This window comes from Trichosurus vulpecula, chromosome 8 (genome assembly GCF_011100635.1).
Source record: "Trichosurus vulpecula isolate mTriVul1 chromosome 8, mTriVul1.pri, whole genome shotgun sequence".
Classification (NCBI taxonomy): domain Eukaryota; kingdom Metazoa; phylum Chordata; class Mammalia; order Diprotodontia; family Phalangeridae; genus Trichosurus; species Trichosurus vulpecula.
In genome coordinates this window covers 43,469,374-43,485,327 of record NC_050580.1, presented here as the reverse complement: position 1 = coordinate 43,485,327, position 15,954 = coordinate 43,469,374, and the positions used below count along the sequence as shown (strand labels likewise).

Here is a 15,954-nt window from a genome sequence, read left to right as displayed (position 1 = left end):
ATTGTTAATAATGATTGCCCTGCTTTGTACAGTTCATGTTTAAGTTTTCTTGGTTATCTTGGTGACATGTAAATCTCCCTTCTCAAAACGAGTCTCTTGTCAGTCATCCAAGTAGTTTAATCCGTACTTGACTTAATGTAATTATGCAATTTTGTGAATTGTGAGAAAAACTTTATTGTGCTGTTTGAACCTAGCCCTGCATGGCTGGGAAACTGAACCATCTCTATGTGACTTTAGCCATGTTAACTATGCTGTGCTGCTTACTCTCAATTATCAAATCATATGTCTTCTGGGAGCCCCTGTTAAGTCTATCTGACCACTCCCATAGCTGCCAATTTGTGATGTGGACTCCTGAATCCATCCATTACATCTAACGATTGCCCCTGCTCTTGAGTGGACATCTGAACCCATAGGAGACCTTGCCCTCCAGGTTCAAAGGGGCCTGAAAAAGATGATATGAGATGTAGGTGGCTTTCCCAAGAGTCCGGACCAGATGAGCTCAAAGCAAAGCTCCCTCCCCCAGGGTGGGCAGCTGATCTATAATCTCTCCTACTTTCTGCTGCTGGGGTGCTTACTATACTTGCTCTCCTCTTACTAGGGGTCTGACTAGGACTAACTTTGGCCCACAAAATGTCCAACCACCTTGGTAATCAAAATAATGCTGTCCATGGTTGTTTTCCCTCAGCCTGTGGGGCTCACTCCAGATGCAGAGATTAGCTCATCTCCCTGGTCAATAAAGGAAGGATTTTTAGAACTTCCTTTCTCATTCCCTGAAGAAGGGTACCAATACCTTCCTTGGTCTACAGGTGTCGCCTTCGTTCACCTTTGACCAAAAGGAGGAATGACAATGCTTTCAGATTATTTGAACCCCAATAAGATCCAAAGCCTGAATTAATCAACCAAACTGCTTTGCTCTACTCTAAAAACACCCTTTCCTGTGTCAGCAACTTCAAAGACCAGATAAGGTTGACAAGGAGTATCTTTCCTGTCAGTGACAGGACACCCGAAACCAGAATAGTGGGATCTCTCTTATGTTGTTATCCTAGGGACATTTGCATATACAGGAGAAGCACAGACCACTTGAGATCATAATTTCTAACTGACACTACTTTGTCAATTGTCTTGTCTTACTGTATTTACAACATATTCAACTAAGAAACTTCCTTTCTCATGATATGGAGACCATAAACTGGAGTTGGGATTGTTCTAAAGTATATTTAAACCTTCTCATTCTTTTGTCAGTCAGACAGAAGTTTCCTTCTGACTCCATGACTATGTATCGCTAGCTTTAAGGGAATAAACAGCATGAATTTAAAAAAAAAAGACTGCAAACTATTAACAACCACATGAATGAATGCTCCAAATCACTAATAGTAAGAGAAATGCAAATTAAAACAATCTGAAGTCTCACCTCATACCCTGCATATTGGCAAAGAAGACAAAAGATGGCACCTTTGGCCTTGAGGCCACATGTGGCCTTCGAGGTCCTTAAGTGCAGCCTTCTGACTGGATCCAAATTTTACAGAACAAATACTTTTATTAAAAGGATTAATAGACTAGTGACAAGTCTATGTTGAGGGCTTGTAGGAAGATAGGCACGCCAGTACATTGCTGGTGTACAACCAATTTGGAAAGCAAATGTTAATCATGCAAAAAAAAAAGTAACTAAAATGTCTATACCCTTTGACTCAGAGAATCCAAGGAGGCCATTAATAAGAAGGTCCCCATTTTCACCAAAATATTTATAGGAGCACTTTCTGTGATAGTGAAGAACTAGAAATAAAGCAGATGCCCACTAACTGGGGAATGGTTAAACAAACTGGTACATCTGTGTAATAGAATATTATTGTGCCTTAAGAAATGATAAATGATATAAAGAAAGGCAGCTAGGTGGCAAAGTAGAGAGAGTGTCAGGCCTGGAGTCAGGAAGACTCAATCTTCCTGAGTTCAAATCTGGTCTCAGACACTTACTAGCTTTGTGACTCTGGGCAAGTCACTTAACCTTGTTTGCTCAGTTCTACATCTGTAAAATGAGCTGGACAAGGAAGTGGCAAACCACTCCAGTATCCTTGCCAAGAAAACCCCAAATGGAAACATGAAGAGTCAGACATGACTGAAATGACTGAACAATAACAAAAATGTGATAAATACAAAGACGCATGAAAAAAATCTACATAAACTGATACAGACTGAAGCACTGTCAAGAAAACAACATATATAACTACAATAATGTAAACAGAAATAACCTCCAAAAAATTTGAAAAGTGAATGTTACAAAATTATAAAGAACAAGCATGGCTCAAAAGAAATACAAGAAGCCACTACCATATGCCATCCTTTTGCAGAGGTGGGAGGTACACAAATGTTGCACATTACACGTATTTTTCAGACTTTTTTCAATGTATTGATCAGCAATCCTGCTTTTTTTCCTCTTCCTTTCTTTTTTTGTCCTTAAGAAATAATACTTGTTATGCAGACAGCTCTCTGGCGAGAGGGTGCTAGAGGAAATTCTGGAGATGTGTGGGAAAAAAAGACATCAATAACAAGTTAATTAATGAAGTATGAGGCATATGAATGATAGTGAAATTTTTTTTTAAATACCACAGCTGTTTGCAAGATCAGCTAGGAAGCAGTGATTGAAATAAGAAAAGCTGAAGGATTAGATGTGGATTGGAGCTATGGAAATGGAAGAGGATCAATCTCAATCTAAGAGCAACTGTGAAATAAAGATACAGGAGCACAGGGGGGTGGAGGAAAGAGAATAAAAAATAACTACAAGGTTTAAAGTATGGAAAGATAAAGATATTGAAGGTAACAGGCAAACTGAGAAGCAGCATATAAGTGGTGAGACTAGGACAGTGACTGCCTTCTATACCATTTCTTGTGATTTTTATTTATAGCAGTAAGAATTTTCTAAAAGCTGTTATATACTTCAGAGGGTTGGACTCTTTCATACCACTTCTCTAAGCTTTCATTTTTCATTGTGTGTGCTAGAAATGTTGGAACAGAGCTCTACTAGAGATTTTCATATCCAAGTTCATTTGAGAGTAGTATGGATGCTCCCTGGGAAATCCTTTTTTCTAGTGAGCAGATACCAACAGGATCAGACAACAAGAAGGGCACTTTGGCAAGTAGCATCCACCCACAAAGGTACATACTTAATAGCTCACTGACTGTCTCATTCTACACACAGGCAGACCTAGACTATGTTCATTTCCACTAACTTGACACCTTGTTCTTCTTTCTCTAGAACTGGAAGAGGGGAGGCAGAGGGGGTATAATACGATGAACCTTGATAATAGCATACAATGGTCCTCTTTATTAGAAAATCTCTCCATTTATTCATTCTACAAGTTTCCTCCACTCCCAGGACATGCAACAGAATAGGCCAAGTTCACAGGCTAAAAACAGATTAGGTATCTTTCCCAAAGTTATAACACACAGATTCAACACCCCACCAAGTAACCTGCCTAATTTCCACAGGAAGTATGTAGAAACAATCTTTACTTTGGTTTCTCCCTGTAGTTCCCATTCTCCTGACCTTGAATGAATTTGTATCTTTCTGTTCTTGCCCAGTTTCAAAAAAATCTACTATCTCCCTCACCTAAAATCCCTTATTGAGATGTTTGTTTTTTAAACTACTAATTCATTTGATCATACAGCCATATTACAAGGTCCATACTTTGTTTCTTTTCTACATAAACAGGCTAATTGTTTACACAAAGGGAGAAACTATGTATTTCGTTCAAGGTCCAGAACTTATTGTTGAGGAAAGATAACGTTAATATTTCAAAGGCATACAGGGTGACTATAAACTCTTTTTAAAGCATCCAATTCTTAACAGATTCCATATTTCCAAAGATTCACGATACTGTATCTATTTCTTACTCTAATTGCTGAGTATTTGATGATCTCACTAGCTCCCAGGAGTTTAATTATCACCTTTATGAAGACAACTCTCAACTATAAACCTAGCCATACTCTCTCTCCTCTTAAGGTCCAGTCTCGCACCTCCAGTTACCTTCCAGCTCCATCCCCTGTGTCTTTGCAGACACTATCCTTCACACCTGAAACCACTCCTTTCACCTCCAGCTCTCCTAGCCTAGCCTTCCAAAGTTCAAAGCTCAGCTCACCTTTCCTGGCATGGCTTTCCCCACCTCAAAAATTAACTTCTATTTACTTTGTATGTATTTTTTCTGTTTCTCAGGGAGAATGTAAACTCTCAGTGGCGGACAGTGTTTCATTTTCTATCTTCGTATTCCCCAGAAACAGAGCAGACACTTAATGCTTGTTGACTGACTGATAAGACTGGTTTGCATCTCAAATGGCAGAAAGCAGGTGCCCTGTCAACGGAATATTGTCTAGGTTAGAGGCCTGCCAAAATAAAATCAGAGGATCTTATAGTAAAACAGAGCCTTAAAAATAATCCTGCCTTATCCTGTTGTTTTAGGTCCTTAAAACAATCTAGTTAAATCTCATTTTTACAAATTATAGGGTGCACATTTCCGGCTACAGAAGGGAGAAATATCAGGTGACCTGTCCTAAGACAACAGATCTAAGACCAGAATCCAGGCCTCCTGACTTTCAGTCCAGAGTTTTTTCCCCTCCTTTGACCCAACACTTCCTGATAATGATTCAATTCAACAAGTATTTATTTCCTGTTTAAAACATGTTTCTATCTTATTGGCAAGGCAAGACGTGATAACAGAGACCAAGATATGTGAAAATACTTAATACATTTGGGAATGAAATATAATTACATGCTAAAACTCATGTCAGTGTAGTCATAAAAGAAAGCAATTTCTGCTGGTAAGCTATCTGAAAAAGTTTCACAAAAAAGGGAGGATTTGAACTATGCCTTGACAGACAAGGAGTATGTGGAACGTGAATGGGCACTTCACAGGTCCAAAGGCCTTCCGCCACTCCCTCCTCCTTCACTCATCTCACAGGAAGAGGTGGCCCTTTCTCATTGCCAAGGCAAACTCATATACATGCACAAGTGATCCTATTCCATCCCATCTTCTTCCAAAGATTGCCCCCTTTATCATTCCCACCCTCTTTTTATTATCTTTCATTATTCTTCTCATTCCCATCTCTCCCTGTCTACGGGCTGCTTCCCTAACGTCTAAAAAAACATGGTCCTATCTCCTACATTCTCCAAAAACTCTCACTTGGTCTCTTCATCACTACAACTTATTTTCCACATCTTTCCTGTCTTTCTAAACACATTGCTAAGGCTACCTACGATAAACACCTCTACTTCTTTTCCTTTCACTCTCTTAATTCTCTATGGTCTGGCTTCCAACCTCATCATTCAACTGAAACTGCTCTGCTCTCTCCAAAATTACTAACAATCACTTACTTATCAAATCTAATGATCTCTTCTCCAATCTCATCCTTCTTGACCTTTCTGCAGCTTTTAACACTGTCAATCACCCTCATCTCCTTGATAATGTCTTTCTTCTTGGTTTTCTTCACACTCTTAGTTCTTCCACCCTATCTGACCACTCCTCAGTCTCCTTTGCTGGATCTTCATTCAGATCATAGCCAAGAACCATGGTTGTCCCACAGGGTTCTGTGCTAGGCCCTCTTCTCTTCTCCCTCTACACCATTTCACTTGATTTCATCAGCTTCCATGGATTCAATTATCATTTCTATGCTAATGATTCTAAGATCTACTTATCCAACCCTAAACTTTCTGCTGAGCTCCAAACTCGCATCTCCAACTGCCTACTGGATATCTCAATCTGAATATTCCATAAACATATTAAACTCAAACATGTCCAAAACTGAACTCATTATCTTTCCCCCCAAAACCTTCCTGTCTTCTTAACTTCCCTATTACTGCCCAGTTACTCAGGCTCAAAATCTAGGTGTCAACTTTAGCTCCTCGCTATCTCTCACTCTCTCCATATCCAATCTGTTGCCAAATCCTATCAATTTTACCTTTGTAACATCTCTTGCATGTACCCCCTTCTCTTCTCTGACACTACCTCACATTTGGATTATTGTAGTAACTTGCTGGCTGGTTACCTACCACAAGTCTCTCCCCACTTCAGTTCATCCTCTACTTAGCTGTCAAATTCATCTTTCTAAAGTGGACGCCTGATTCACCATGTCACTCTCCTGCTCAATAAATGCCAGTGGCTGCCTATTACCTCCAGGATCAAATAACAAACCCTTCATAATCTAACCCTCCCTCACTTTTCTAATCTTCTCACTACATACACACACATACACACACACACAATTGCTATACATTAGTGCTGCTGGCAAATTATAATGATAGCAGAAGGTGAGTTTGGGTTTGAACATCCTGAAAGAGATGAGGAAAAGTTACAGCAAACAAAAAGATTAAAGATTACATTACAGTTCAAAAAGTATACATTTTTAATCAAACAATGGTTCAAGCAAATGCCAGCACAGGGGAACTTTTTTTACTTGATAAGTCCATCACTGTTTTTGTCAGAATATTTCTGTTGAAACAGTATTTAAATTGTCCAAATGTACTGGACTTAAAATAAATTCACACACCAAAAAAATGAAACAGATGGTGGCCAGATTCTCTTGAATATACAGATATCTGACTACACCAATTGGCCATGCACTACTTCCACCTAGTCAATCCTCTTGGGGTTCATCATCAGTATGCCTACTATGTACAAAGCATTGATCAACAAATATTCAAGTATCTATTAAGCACCTACTACTACCACCGTGCAAGACATAGTGCTCAGTACCAGAGAAACAAAAAGAAAAAGAAAACTAGGACTTGCCTTCAAGGGGCCTCCATTTTACTGGATGCCCTTGCAAAATGCTTAGGGGCACTGGCAAAATAAATGTTCTAACAGTAACTCAAATACAATTCTGCACAACGTAATAGACAAAAAAAGTGTTAAGACAGATCTCACTGTGTATGAGAACACAGGTCCTCTATGCTAAAAGAGTCCACTGATCCAGGAATACCCAATATATTTCTAAATTCATCATTTAACCTATATTTTTAGTGTGACTACTCCTGTTCTATTTTCAACAACGAAAAGGTATAATGACCAATAAGCATTAAGTATATACCATGTTCCAGGACTATGCTAGGCATCATATATAGAAAGAAACAAACAAAGAGTCTCTGCCTTTAAGAAGCTAACAATCTATAAGGGGAGGGACGAAAAGAAGAAAAAGGAAAGGATGGTACAACATACATTTATATAGATACAGTATATACAAAATCAATAAGGAAGTTGTTCTGGGGGGAAAGCAATGATTATTAGGAGAATAAGACTTCATGTAGATACTGGCATTTGAGCTAGCTTGAAGGAAACCAGAGATTCTTAGTGGCGAGATGAAGCAAAGAGAGGGCACATTTCAGAAATGAGAGATAGCTAGTGTAGATCAAGGTGGGTGATGAAGTGTCAAACAAAAGGAATACTAAGAAAGTCTGCTTAGCTGACCTGAGGAGCTTGTCAAGGGGAACTGGGCATGATAAGGTTAGAAAGAGAAACTGAAAAGGACCCTAAATACCAAAGAGAAGAATTTATATTTGATCCTGGTGGTAATAGGGAGCCACTGGAGTTTACTAAGTGTCATAAGTAAAATTGCACTTTATGGAACCTTGACAATATTTTGACAGGCAAGATGAAGAGAAATAAGTCCTCAGAGAAAGAAAACCTCAAGGCTACCTTGGAGAATTCCTACAAGGTATTAAGCTGTCTGCCCAAACATCAACTTATATATAGAAACAAGAGTATTTAAAATGAATGATTTTTCAAAATGTTAAGATGATTTAAAATAATTCTATTTATTTAGGAAAGAAGAGGGGAAAAATCCCCATCCCTTTGGTTTCACATGACTCCTCTCACACCTACCTGTCCAAATTTTGGGTTTCTCTGGGCAGCACTCACCTGAACAGATCTGTAGGTAGTAATAAAAGGCAACATAATATGATAGCCTGGTCCACTGGGGCTAGTAAGTAAAGCTCCTCCCCTGAAAAAAAAAAAGATGTTTTATGTGTCAAGGTTATTAAAGAATAAAATTATCTTTCCAACCTAGAATTCAGAAAAAAAAATGTTCAACAGTAACTCATTGTAGAATTAGACGATGTAGAAGTTAGAAAGGGCACAGAGGCCTTAGAGGTCATCTAGTCCAACCAGTATCTGAACAGGACTTTAATGCACTCAACAACATTGCTGAAAAGTATGGAGCCTATGCTTGAAAACCTCCACATGAAAGGGAAACCATTACCTCCCATGGGGGCAGCTCCTTCCATTTGAGGAAAGGTTTAATTGGGAATTAAAGCTGACATCCAGCTGAAATCAATCTCTCAGCAACTTTGGTGATTGTTCCTACTCCCGCCCTTTAGGGGGCATGGCAAAACAGGGCAAATTCCTCTTCCACATGATAGCCTTTCACATACTTTAACAAAGTGAACATTCCCTACCTGCCCCACCTCCTCCCTCAAGGCCTTTCTTCTCCAGGCTAGATATCTCCAGTTCTTCCAAACAATCCTCATATGGCACAGTCCTCCATTATCCTGGCTAATCTCCTGTGGAAATACTTCCATTTGACAATGTCCTTCCCTAAAATCTTGTATCTGGAACTGAACACAACACTCCAGAAATGCAGAATACAGTGGATTCTAACCTCTCTCACATTAGACACTCTGCCTCTGTGAATGCAGCATTCCCTTTTTGTCTGTGATGTGACAGTTGATGCCTTTTGAGCCTGCCATCTACTTGATGGATGAGGTTTTTTAACCTGGATTGTTATCTAGCCATACCTCCACCACTCTTAGACTTGTGCAGCTGGCTCCTGAATTCATGAAGAATTTTTCATTTACTCCTACTAAAGTTGGCTCTACTAAATATATCTTATTATATTTGTCCCATCATTTTAGACTTGTAGTCCCTAATGCAATGTGTTAGCTAACTTTCCCAGCTTTGTTCATCTGCAGATATCTATACCTTCATCCCAAGTCACCAATAAAAATGTTAAAGCAGTACAGGGGAAAGCACAGATATTTGGGGCATTCCACTGAAGACCTCCTCGAAGGATGACATCGAATCATGAATGACCACACTTTGGGTCCAAGCATTCCAACCACCTAACTGTACTGTGATCTAACCCATCTTTTTTTCCCACAAGGCTGACGACCCCTTCAAGGCAAGTTCTTTGAACAAAAACCAAAAAAGAGAATTATTTAAATTGAAATATGAAGGCTGAAAAGGTACTGAGACAAAACGGACTTATTTATTCAAATCCTAGGATGCTCACAAAAGAAACTGGGACTATGTCTTGAAACTTAAAGTCATTTTAGACAAATTTCACTTCATTTCATTTCAACATTTATTAAAACATCTACTATATCCATGTTCTATTTTACCATAGAACTGGTTTCCCCAAGAACCAGTTTTTCAATGTCAAAAGATCCACAATTTCATTAGTGAACACTTCCCACAGGCCTCAGCAGTTGGTCTTCATGAGTTTCAGAGGTGATACTCCTCAAAATCACCTGGTTGTCAACTTTCTGATGAGAAGCCTTTCCATATCTGGCTAGGCTGGCCATCAGATAGCATAGATAAGTTGGTGATGGGCTGGTCAACTCAACATCTTTGTGACTTTATAGGGTTTATCAGAACTCAAGACTCCTCTGGCATAGAATCCACCTCCATGCCGTTGATGAGATATTGATGTTGGAATTTATGGGAAGTAAAAAGGTAGAACATGCTGAAAACGCAAACAGGTTCTATGATAAAAATATGGATAATGAAATCAATGGCGATTTTATGGGATAATATAATGTTTGGGGGAACAACTCTAACCTGATTAGCCTAGATCAGGGCTGTCCAAAACACGGACCATGCGCCCCCTCATGCAGCCCACCTGTGTCCACCACAAGCACAGAAATTGAGACAAATGCTTTAGTTAAAACATTTATATGTCAATTTCCACACCCATAACAAACACAGGCCGGCCACATAAAATTGCACTGCAGGCCACATGTGGCCCTCAGGCTGAACTTTGGACAGCCCTGGCCTAGATCTTCGATGGTACCCATGGCCATCCTTAATTGGGAACCAACTACCATTCCTGACTACTAGTCACATACAGTCATCCTTATAGTGACCTAACAGTAAAAACACTCAAAAACAAGCTTGTTTAAAGTATGTCTATCTCCTCAATCAGAACAATGTTTCTAACTCAAGAGTCAGGAGTAAGGATACATTGGAACTGGAAGTGGTAAGTAAATACTCTTTTAATGAACTCTGCCCAAGGCCTCCATTAACTGATCTCCCTGTAGATAACAGGTCTCTATGAGAAGTTCCAGCAATAACATCTAAGAGAAACTAAATTTTCCACACTACTTTCCCCTTACCCTGTAGGCTAGACCAACAGGCTGAACAGGAGGAAAAGCTGAATGCACCCAACACTATTTACATATATATCTCCATCTCATCCTTCATAGCCATGTTTTATGGTTACTATTTGCAGTGATCAGATTCAGGGAAACTCCTGGAGAAAAGGGGGTGTTAGGAAGAAGCTAACAAATAAGAGCACCAGCTCCACAAATGGTGAATATCAAGGGCAACCCCCAGGCCTCTACAGCGTGTGTGTAACAATCAAATCAGTCATAACCATGGTCAGTGGCCCTGCCTCCCACAATACTATGTACCTCACAAAGGCTACTTGATAATAATCAACCCAATTCCAGGCCTAGAAGATAATACTGTATGTAGTAAGGACAACTTCGGATTCCAGATTCCCAGGGATCATAGTTGTCTTTGTTGGATAACCTAGGCTGGAGGTACACACTGGCCTGTTGGGCTCCCACAGCCTGGCACTCACCTGTAGTACACAGCAAGGTGTCCCTCCTCGATCCTGTGGATGGAGGCGTAGAGGAGAACAACCACCAGCCCTGCAGCTGCAGCCCCCAGAGCCCCGGCTTGAGTCATATTCATCCTGGCTCTTCCTATATGAGGAGCGAACCAATAGTCCTGATCTCCCTTTCCCCAGATGGTCCAGCCCCCTTTCTATAACCAATGTTGAGAAGCCTAGGTCTCCAAAGGAGCCCTTCTTCCTCCCCTCCCTTTTCTGCACCCTGATAGAAATGGTCCCTTCTTCTCTGACCCACCCATTCCCCAAAACCCACCATAATCCCACCCTTATTTCCAGTGACCTCCCTCTTCCCCAGTAGCTATCCCCACAAGATCCCCCATTACCCACTTGTCACATCTTTTCCATTCAGCCCACCAGTTCACCCCCCCTTTGCCCCCAATGACCCCCTTTTTCTCACTCAATTCCAAACGAACCCACCCCCCAAGAACCACCCCATCTATCCCTCAGGAACAATCTCTATCCCTTTCAATTATATCATCTCCTGACAAATACCCTTTTCCCACAGTTAATAGTAATCTTCCCAAGACACTCCCTCCTCAGCAATAATCCCTCTTTTCTGGGATCTCCCTTTGGAAGATATTCTTTCCTTTCTCCTCAAAGACACGCCCTCCGCCCTCAATGAATTTCAGATACCCCCTACCCTACTTATCCTCCCCAGATAACTCTCCTTCCCCTCATCGACACACCCCATCTTCAGTCATTTCCCTTAACACAGTCTCCCCTCAGAGATCCTCTCTCCTACCTGTGGCAACCCCTCCTTCCCATCCTCCTCAGTGACAGCTCCTTCTACATCAGGGATAACTCCTTCTGGTTCAGTAAAAAAAACTCCTCCTACCCTTCATCTCTTCCAGAGACACTTCCAGAAACAATTACTCTCTTAAATTATACTCTTTCCTTCCCCTTCAATGACCATCTCTGTCCCTGACAAATGGTCCCTACTCTGCCTCAGAGACAGCCCTTCAGAGAAAATAATAGCTAACTAATGTACGGTCTTAAGGCACCCAGCTTCACATATACCTGATCCTGCTTGATCCTAACAATGCCGGGAAGTAAGGACTAGAAGTATTCTTACGCCTACTAGACAGTGTCAGGGAAGTTAATGAACTGTCCGTGGTCACACAGTGTCAGAGTGGGACCCGGACAGCCCAGCGCCGTCTGACTCCAAGTCTAGTGGCGAACTCAATGACACCTCTCTCCCATCAGGCATCAGCTTCTTCAGTTCTGCTTCTTATGGACAAAGATACTGGAATCCCAAGCGACTCTTCCTTCTCCCTTCGTGACCAAGTCCACTCTTAGTGGTCTCCCTCTCCTCCACGACTTCCTACCCATCTAAGGAATAGCTCAGCCTCAGCGATTTCCCTTTACCAATACGCTCTCTCCCTCCGGACTCACCCTGCCCTTAGAGACACAAACTCCTCTCCATTAGACTCTGCCCCCCCCCCGCCCCCCGCTGATCATCCTCCCACTTGTGGGTGGTCTCCTCCTCCTCAGTAGCCGACTCCCTCTAGACTGCCCTAGAAAGGAAGGCTGACTGTGGAGTCAGAAGACCTGGTTTCAAATTCGGCCCTACAGGGGCGGCTAGGTGGCGCAGTGAATGGAGCACCGGCCCTGGAGTCAGGAGGACCTAAGTTCAAAAACGGCCTCTTCCAACATGTTCTCCCCTCCCCTCCTTCCCGCCCCGCCCTCGGTCACACTCCCCTCCCCCCCCCCCCCCGCCCCAGTAACACCCTTTCCCTCTCAGGGACAAGTCATTTAAGTCCGTCCCCCAGAGAAGGCGCGGGGCGCCCCGGGGCTGACCGGGAGGGAGTTGGACTAGATGACCCCCGGCCCCCGCCGCGGCTGGACACCTCCTCTCCCGGCGACCGCCCCTCCCCGGACCCTCCGCACCTGCTCCCTCCCCCGTGGAAGCCCCCACCCCTTCCTGACACTAGCCTCCGCTCCCTGCTTCCCCTGGGGGACACCCGGGGGTCATCAGCGTCGGGCCCGAGGGGAATGTGGGGCAGCCCCGCCCCTCGGTGACAACAACCCGGACCACGTCTCTCCGGCCCCCGGCTGCTTGTGACGGCCGCGCCCCCAGTGACGCCCCCTGCCCCGCGGACACCGCCTCCCCCTCAGGTACAGCCCCCCTGAAGGGGGAGACCGCGCTGGCTGTGGCCTCTACCGCCCACCCTCCCCGCCCGCCCCCTGCCTTACCGATCGGCTGCGCATCTCCCCGGCGCGGACGCGCCGAGCTGTCGCCCACCTTTCCAGGCACCACCGGTCCCCCACAATCGCCGGCGGGCCCACAGTCTCGCGCTTCTGCGCAGGATCCAAGTTATACGCATGCGCAGTCACATCCTATAGGGTCAGGCAAGGGAGACGGCGAGCGAGGAGAGACAAAACTGGTCTCTCGCTTTCGATGCGCATTACTAGGATGTGTCTCCCCCTGGTGGGGATGCGAGGATTCGGAGCCTAGACCCACGTGGCATAGGCGTGGGCGGCCCGTTCAGAGGAAGGGTGGGGCAGGGAGTCAGACAGTGAAGTTCCCGTGAACCACGTCAATATCTGGAAGGTTTTCTCTTTCACTAGAGGGCTGTGGGCTAGCGCAAACAGCTGGATGGGCAGCCCCCCCCCATACTCCAATCCCCATACCTCAAATATCCAAATAGGTATTTTTTTTTAATTTGCGGAGATTTGTGTGACAGACTAAAAGGCTAACGGATGTTCAGGGTCATGAAGCCTCTATGTGTGAGAGAGCACTAAGAACCTAGGTTTTCCTGAGTCTAAGACCTGCTCTCCCTCCCTCTCACCTTCCCTTCCCCACCACCATCTGTCCCTCTCTATCTCCCCTTCTCATCCTACTCAGGGTGGGCTACCTCTCAAAAAGATACAAATCCAACAAACAAACATTGTTTGCTTGAAGGCCAGGAGATAGACTAGGTGGAGTAAAAGGATGGGAGAATGAGGGTAAAGATAAGGCTGAAGGGTAAATTGGAACCAGATTGTAGGCCACCTTAAATGTGAAGATCAGTTTAGACTTTATTCAGTAGGCAATAAGGAAGGTTTTTGAGCCTAGTAGAGAGAACTGAGGTAGCTACATCAGGGCTGTCCAACCTTAGGTTATCTTAGGGCTGCATTAAAATAAAATAATTATTCGAGGGCTGCACCCAGAATAAAAAATACAGTACACTAATAGAAAGTGGGGAAACACACATTATCAATATGACTGGCAGAATGCAAAAACAAACACAGAACAACAAAGGGACAACAACAGTATAAAGGTAGGTGTGTATTGACTATTCTGCATCATACAGACAGAAGGCATCCCACAGATCAATTGAAAATTCCAAAAAACACCAAAGGGGGCAGAGCCAAGATGGCCAAGATGGCTGGAAAGCAGGGACTTGTGTGAGTTCCCTGCCAGGTCCCTCCAAAAACCTATAAAAAAATGGCTCTGAACAAATTCTAGAACTGCAGAACCCACAAAATAGCAGAGGGAAGCAGGGATCCAGGCCAAGACAACCTGGATGGTCGCTGGATGAGGTCTATTGCGCATGGAGCTGGGGGTGGAGGAGAGCGGAGCCCAGCGTGGGCAGCAGCAGGACCAACCAGACCGGGAGCCCGGCAGAACAGGCCCTAGCACCCTGAATCAGTGAGCTGTGGCAGTTACCAGACTTCTGAACCCACAAACACCAAAGACAACAGAGTAGGTTAGTGGGAAAAGCTGTGGGGACAGAGTGGAAGGAGTTCAGGGGTTCAGCCACCGCCCTGGGGGACAGTGGGGGAGGTGCAGCTACGGAACTACAGCAGCAGTTGCTTCTGGCCCCAGGCCCACCTGGTGGGAGGAATTAAGTAGGGCTTAAGATCCCAGTCAGGTCCTGGCTGGCAGTTCTTGGGGAAGGAGGAGTGCTGGTGTGGCAGAACTGGCTATATGAAAATAGCTCTGAAAACAACAGTGTATCCCCTCAAGCTTGGAACAAAGTACTCTTTATTCTACAAGTAGTCATACCCTGACAAAAACCTCAAGGGTCAAGTAACTTGGCTGGGAACATGGCCAGGCAGCAAAAACTGACTCAGATTCAGTCTCAGACTTTGGAATCTTTCTTTGGTGACAAAGAAGACCAAAATATACACCCTGAAGAAGTCAACAAAGTCAAAGAGCCTATATCAAAAGCCGCCAAGAAAAACATGAACTGATCTCAGGCCATGGAAGAGCTCAAAAAGGATTTGGAAAAGCAAGTTAGAGAAGTAGAGGAAAAATTGGGAAGAGAAATAAGAAAGATGCAAGAAAACCATGAAAAAAAAGTCAATGACTTGCTAAAGGAGACCCAAAAAAATACTGAAGAATATACTGAAGAAAACAACACCTTAAAAAATACACTAACACAAATGGCAAAAGAGCTCCAAAAAGCCAATGAGGAGAAGAATGCCTTGAAAGGCAGAATTAGCCAAATGGAAAAGGAGGTCCAAAAGACCACTGAAGAAAATACTACCTTAAAAATTAGATTGGAGCAAGTGGAAGCTAATGACTTGATAGAAATCAAGGTATTATAAAACAGAACCAAAGGAATGAAAAAGTGGAAGACAATGTGAAATATCTCATTGGAAAAACCACTGACCTGGAAAATAGATCCAGGAGAGATAATTTAAAAATTATTGGACTACTTGAAAGTCATGATCAAAAAAAGAGCCTAGATACCATCTTTCAAGAAATTATCAAGGAGAACTGCCCTGATATTCTAGAGCCAGAGGGTAAAATAGAAATTGAAAGAATCCACAGATTGCCTCCTGAAAAAGATCCCAAAAAGAAAACTCCTAGGAATATTGTCGCCAAATTCCAGAGCTCCCAGATCAAGGAGAAAATACTGCAAGCAGCCAAAAAGAAACAATTTGAGTATTGTGGAAAAACAATCAGGATAACACAGGATCTAGCAGCTTCTACATTAAGGGATCGAAGGGTTTGGAATACAATATTCTGGAGGTCAGTGGAGCTAGGATTAAAACCAAGAATCACTTACCCAGCAAAACTGAGTATCATGCTCCAAGGCAAAATATGGATTTTCAATAAAATAGAGGTCTTTC

The 15,954-nt window shown here is 43.1% G+C and overlaps 1 protein-coding gene across 2 annotated transcripts in view; it reads right to left on the bottom strand.

The window, feature by feature from the left end:
* The window catches only part of ERLIN1 (ER lipid raft associated 1), a 59,061-nt gene extending 45,844 nt beyond the window's left edge, over positions 1-13,217 (bottom strand). Inside the window, exons 1-3 of one of the 2 annotated variants that reach the window (XM_036735318.1) lie at positions 13,087-13,165; positions 10,843-10,966; positions 7,902-7,983 (exon numbers count right to left, since the gene is read on the bottom strand). In XM_036735318.1, coding sequence (XP_036591213.1) covers positions 7,902-7,983; positions 10,843-10,955 — 195 coding nt within the window. In that variant the 5' untranslated portion in view covers positions 10,956-10,966; positions 13,087-13,165. Of the gene's footprint in view, positions 1-7,901; positions 7,984-10,842; positions 10,967-13,086 lie in introns of both variants that reach the window. The other variant, XM_036735317.1, reaches the window with a different exon arrangement.
* Between the last annotated feature and the right edge of the window lie 2,737 nt (positions 13,218-15,954).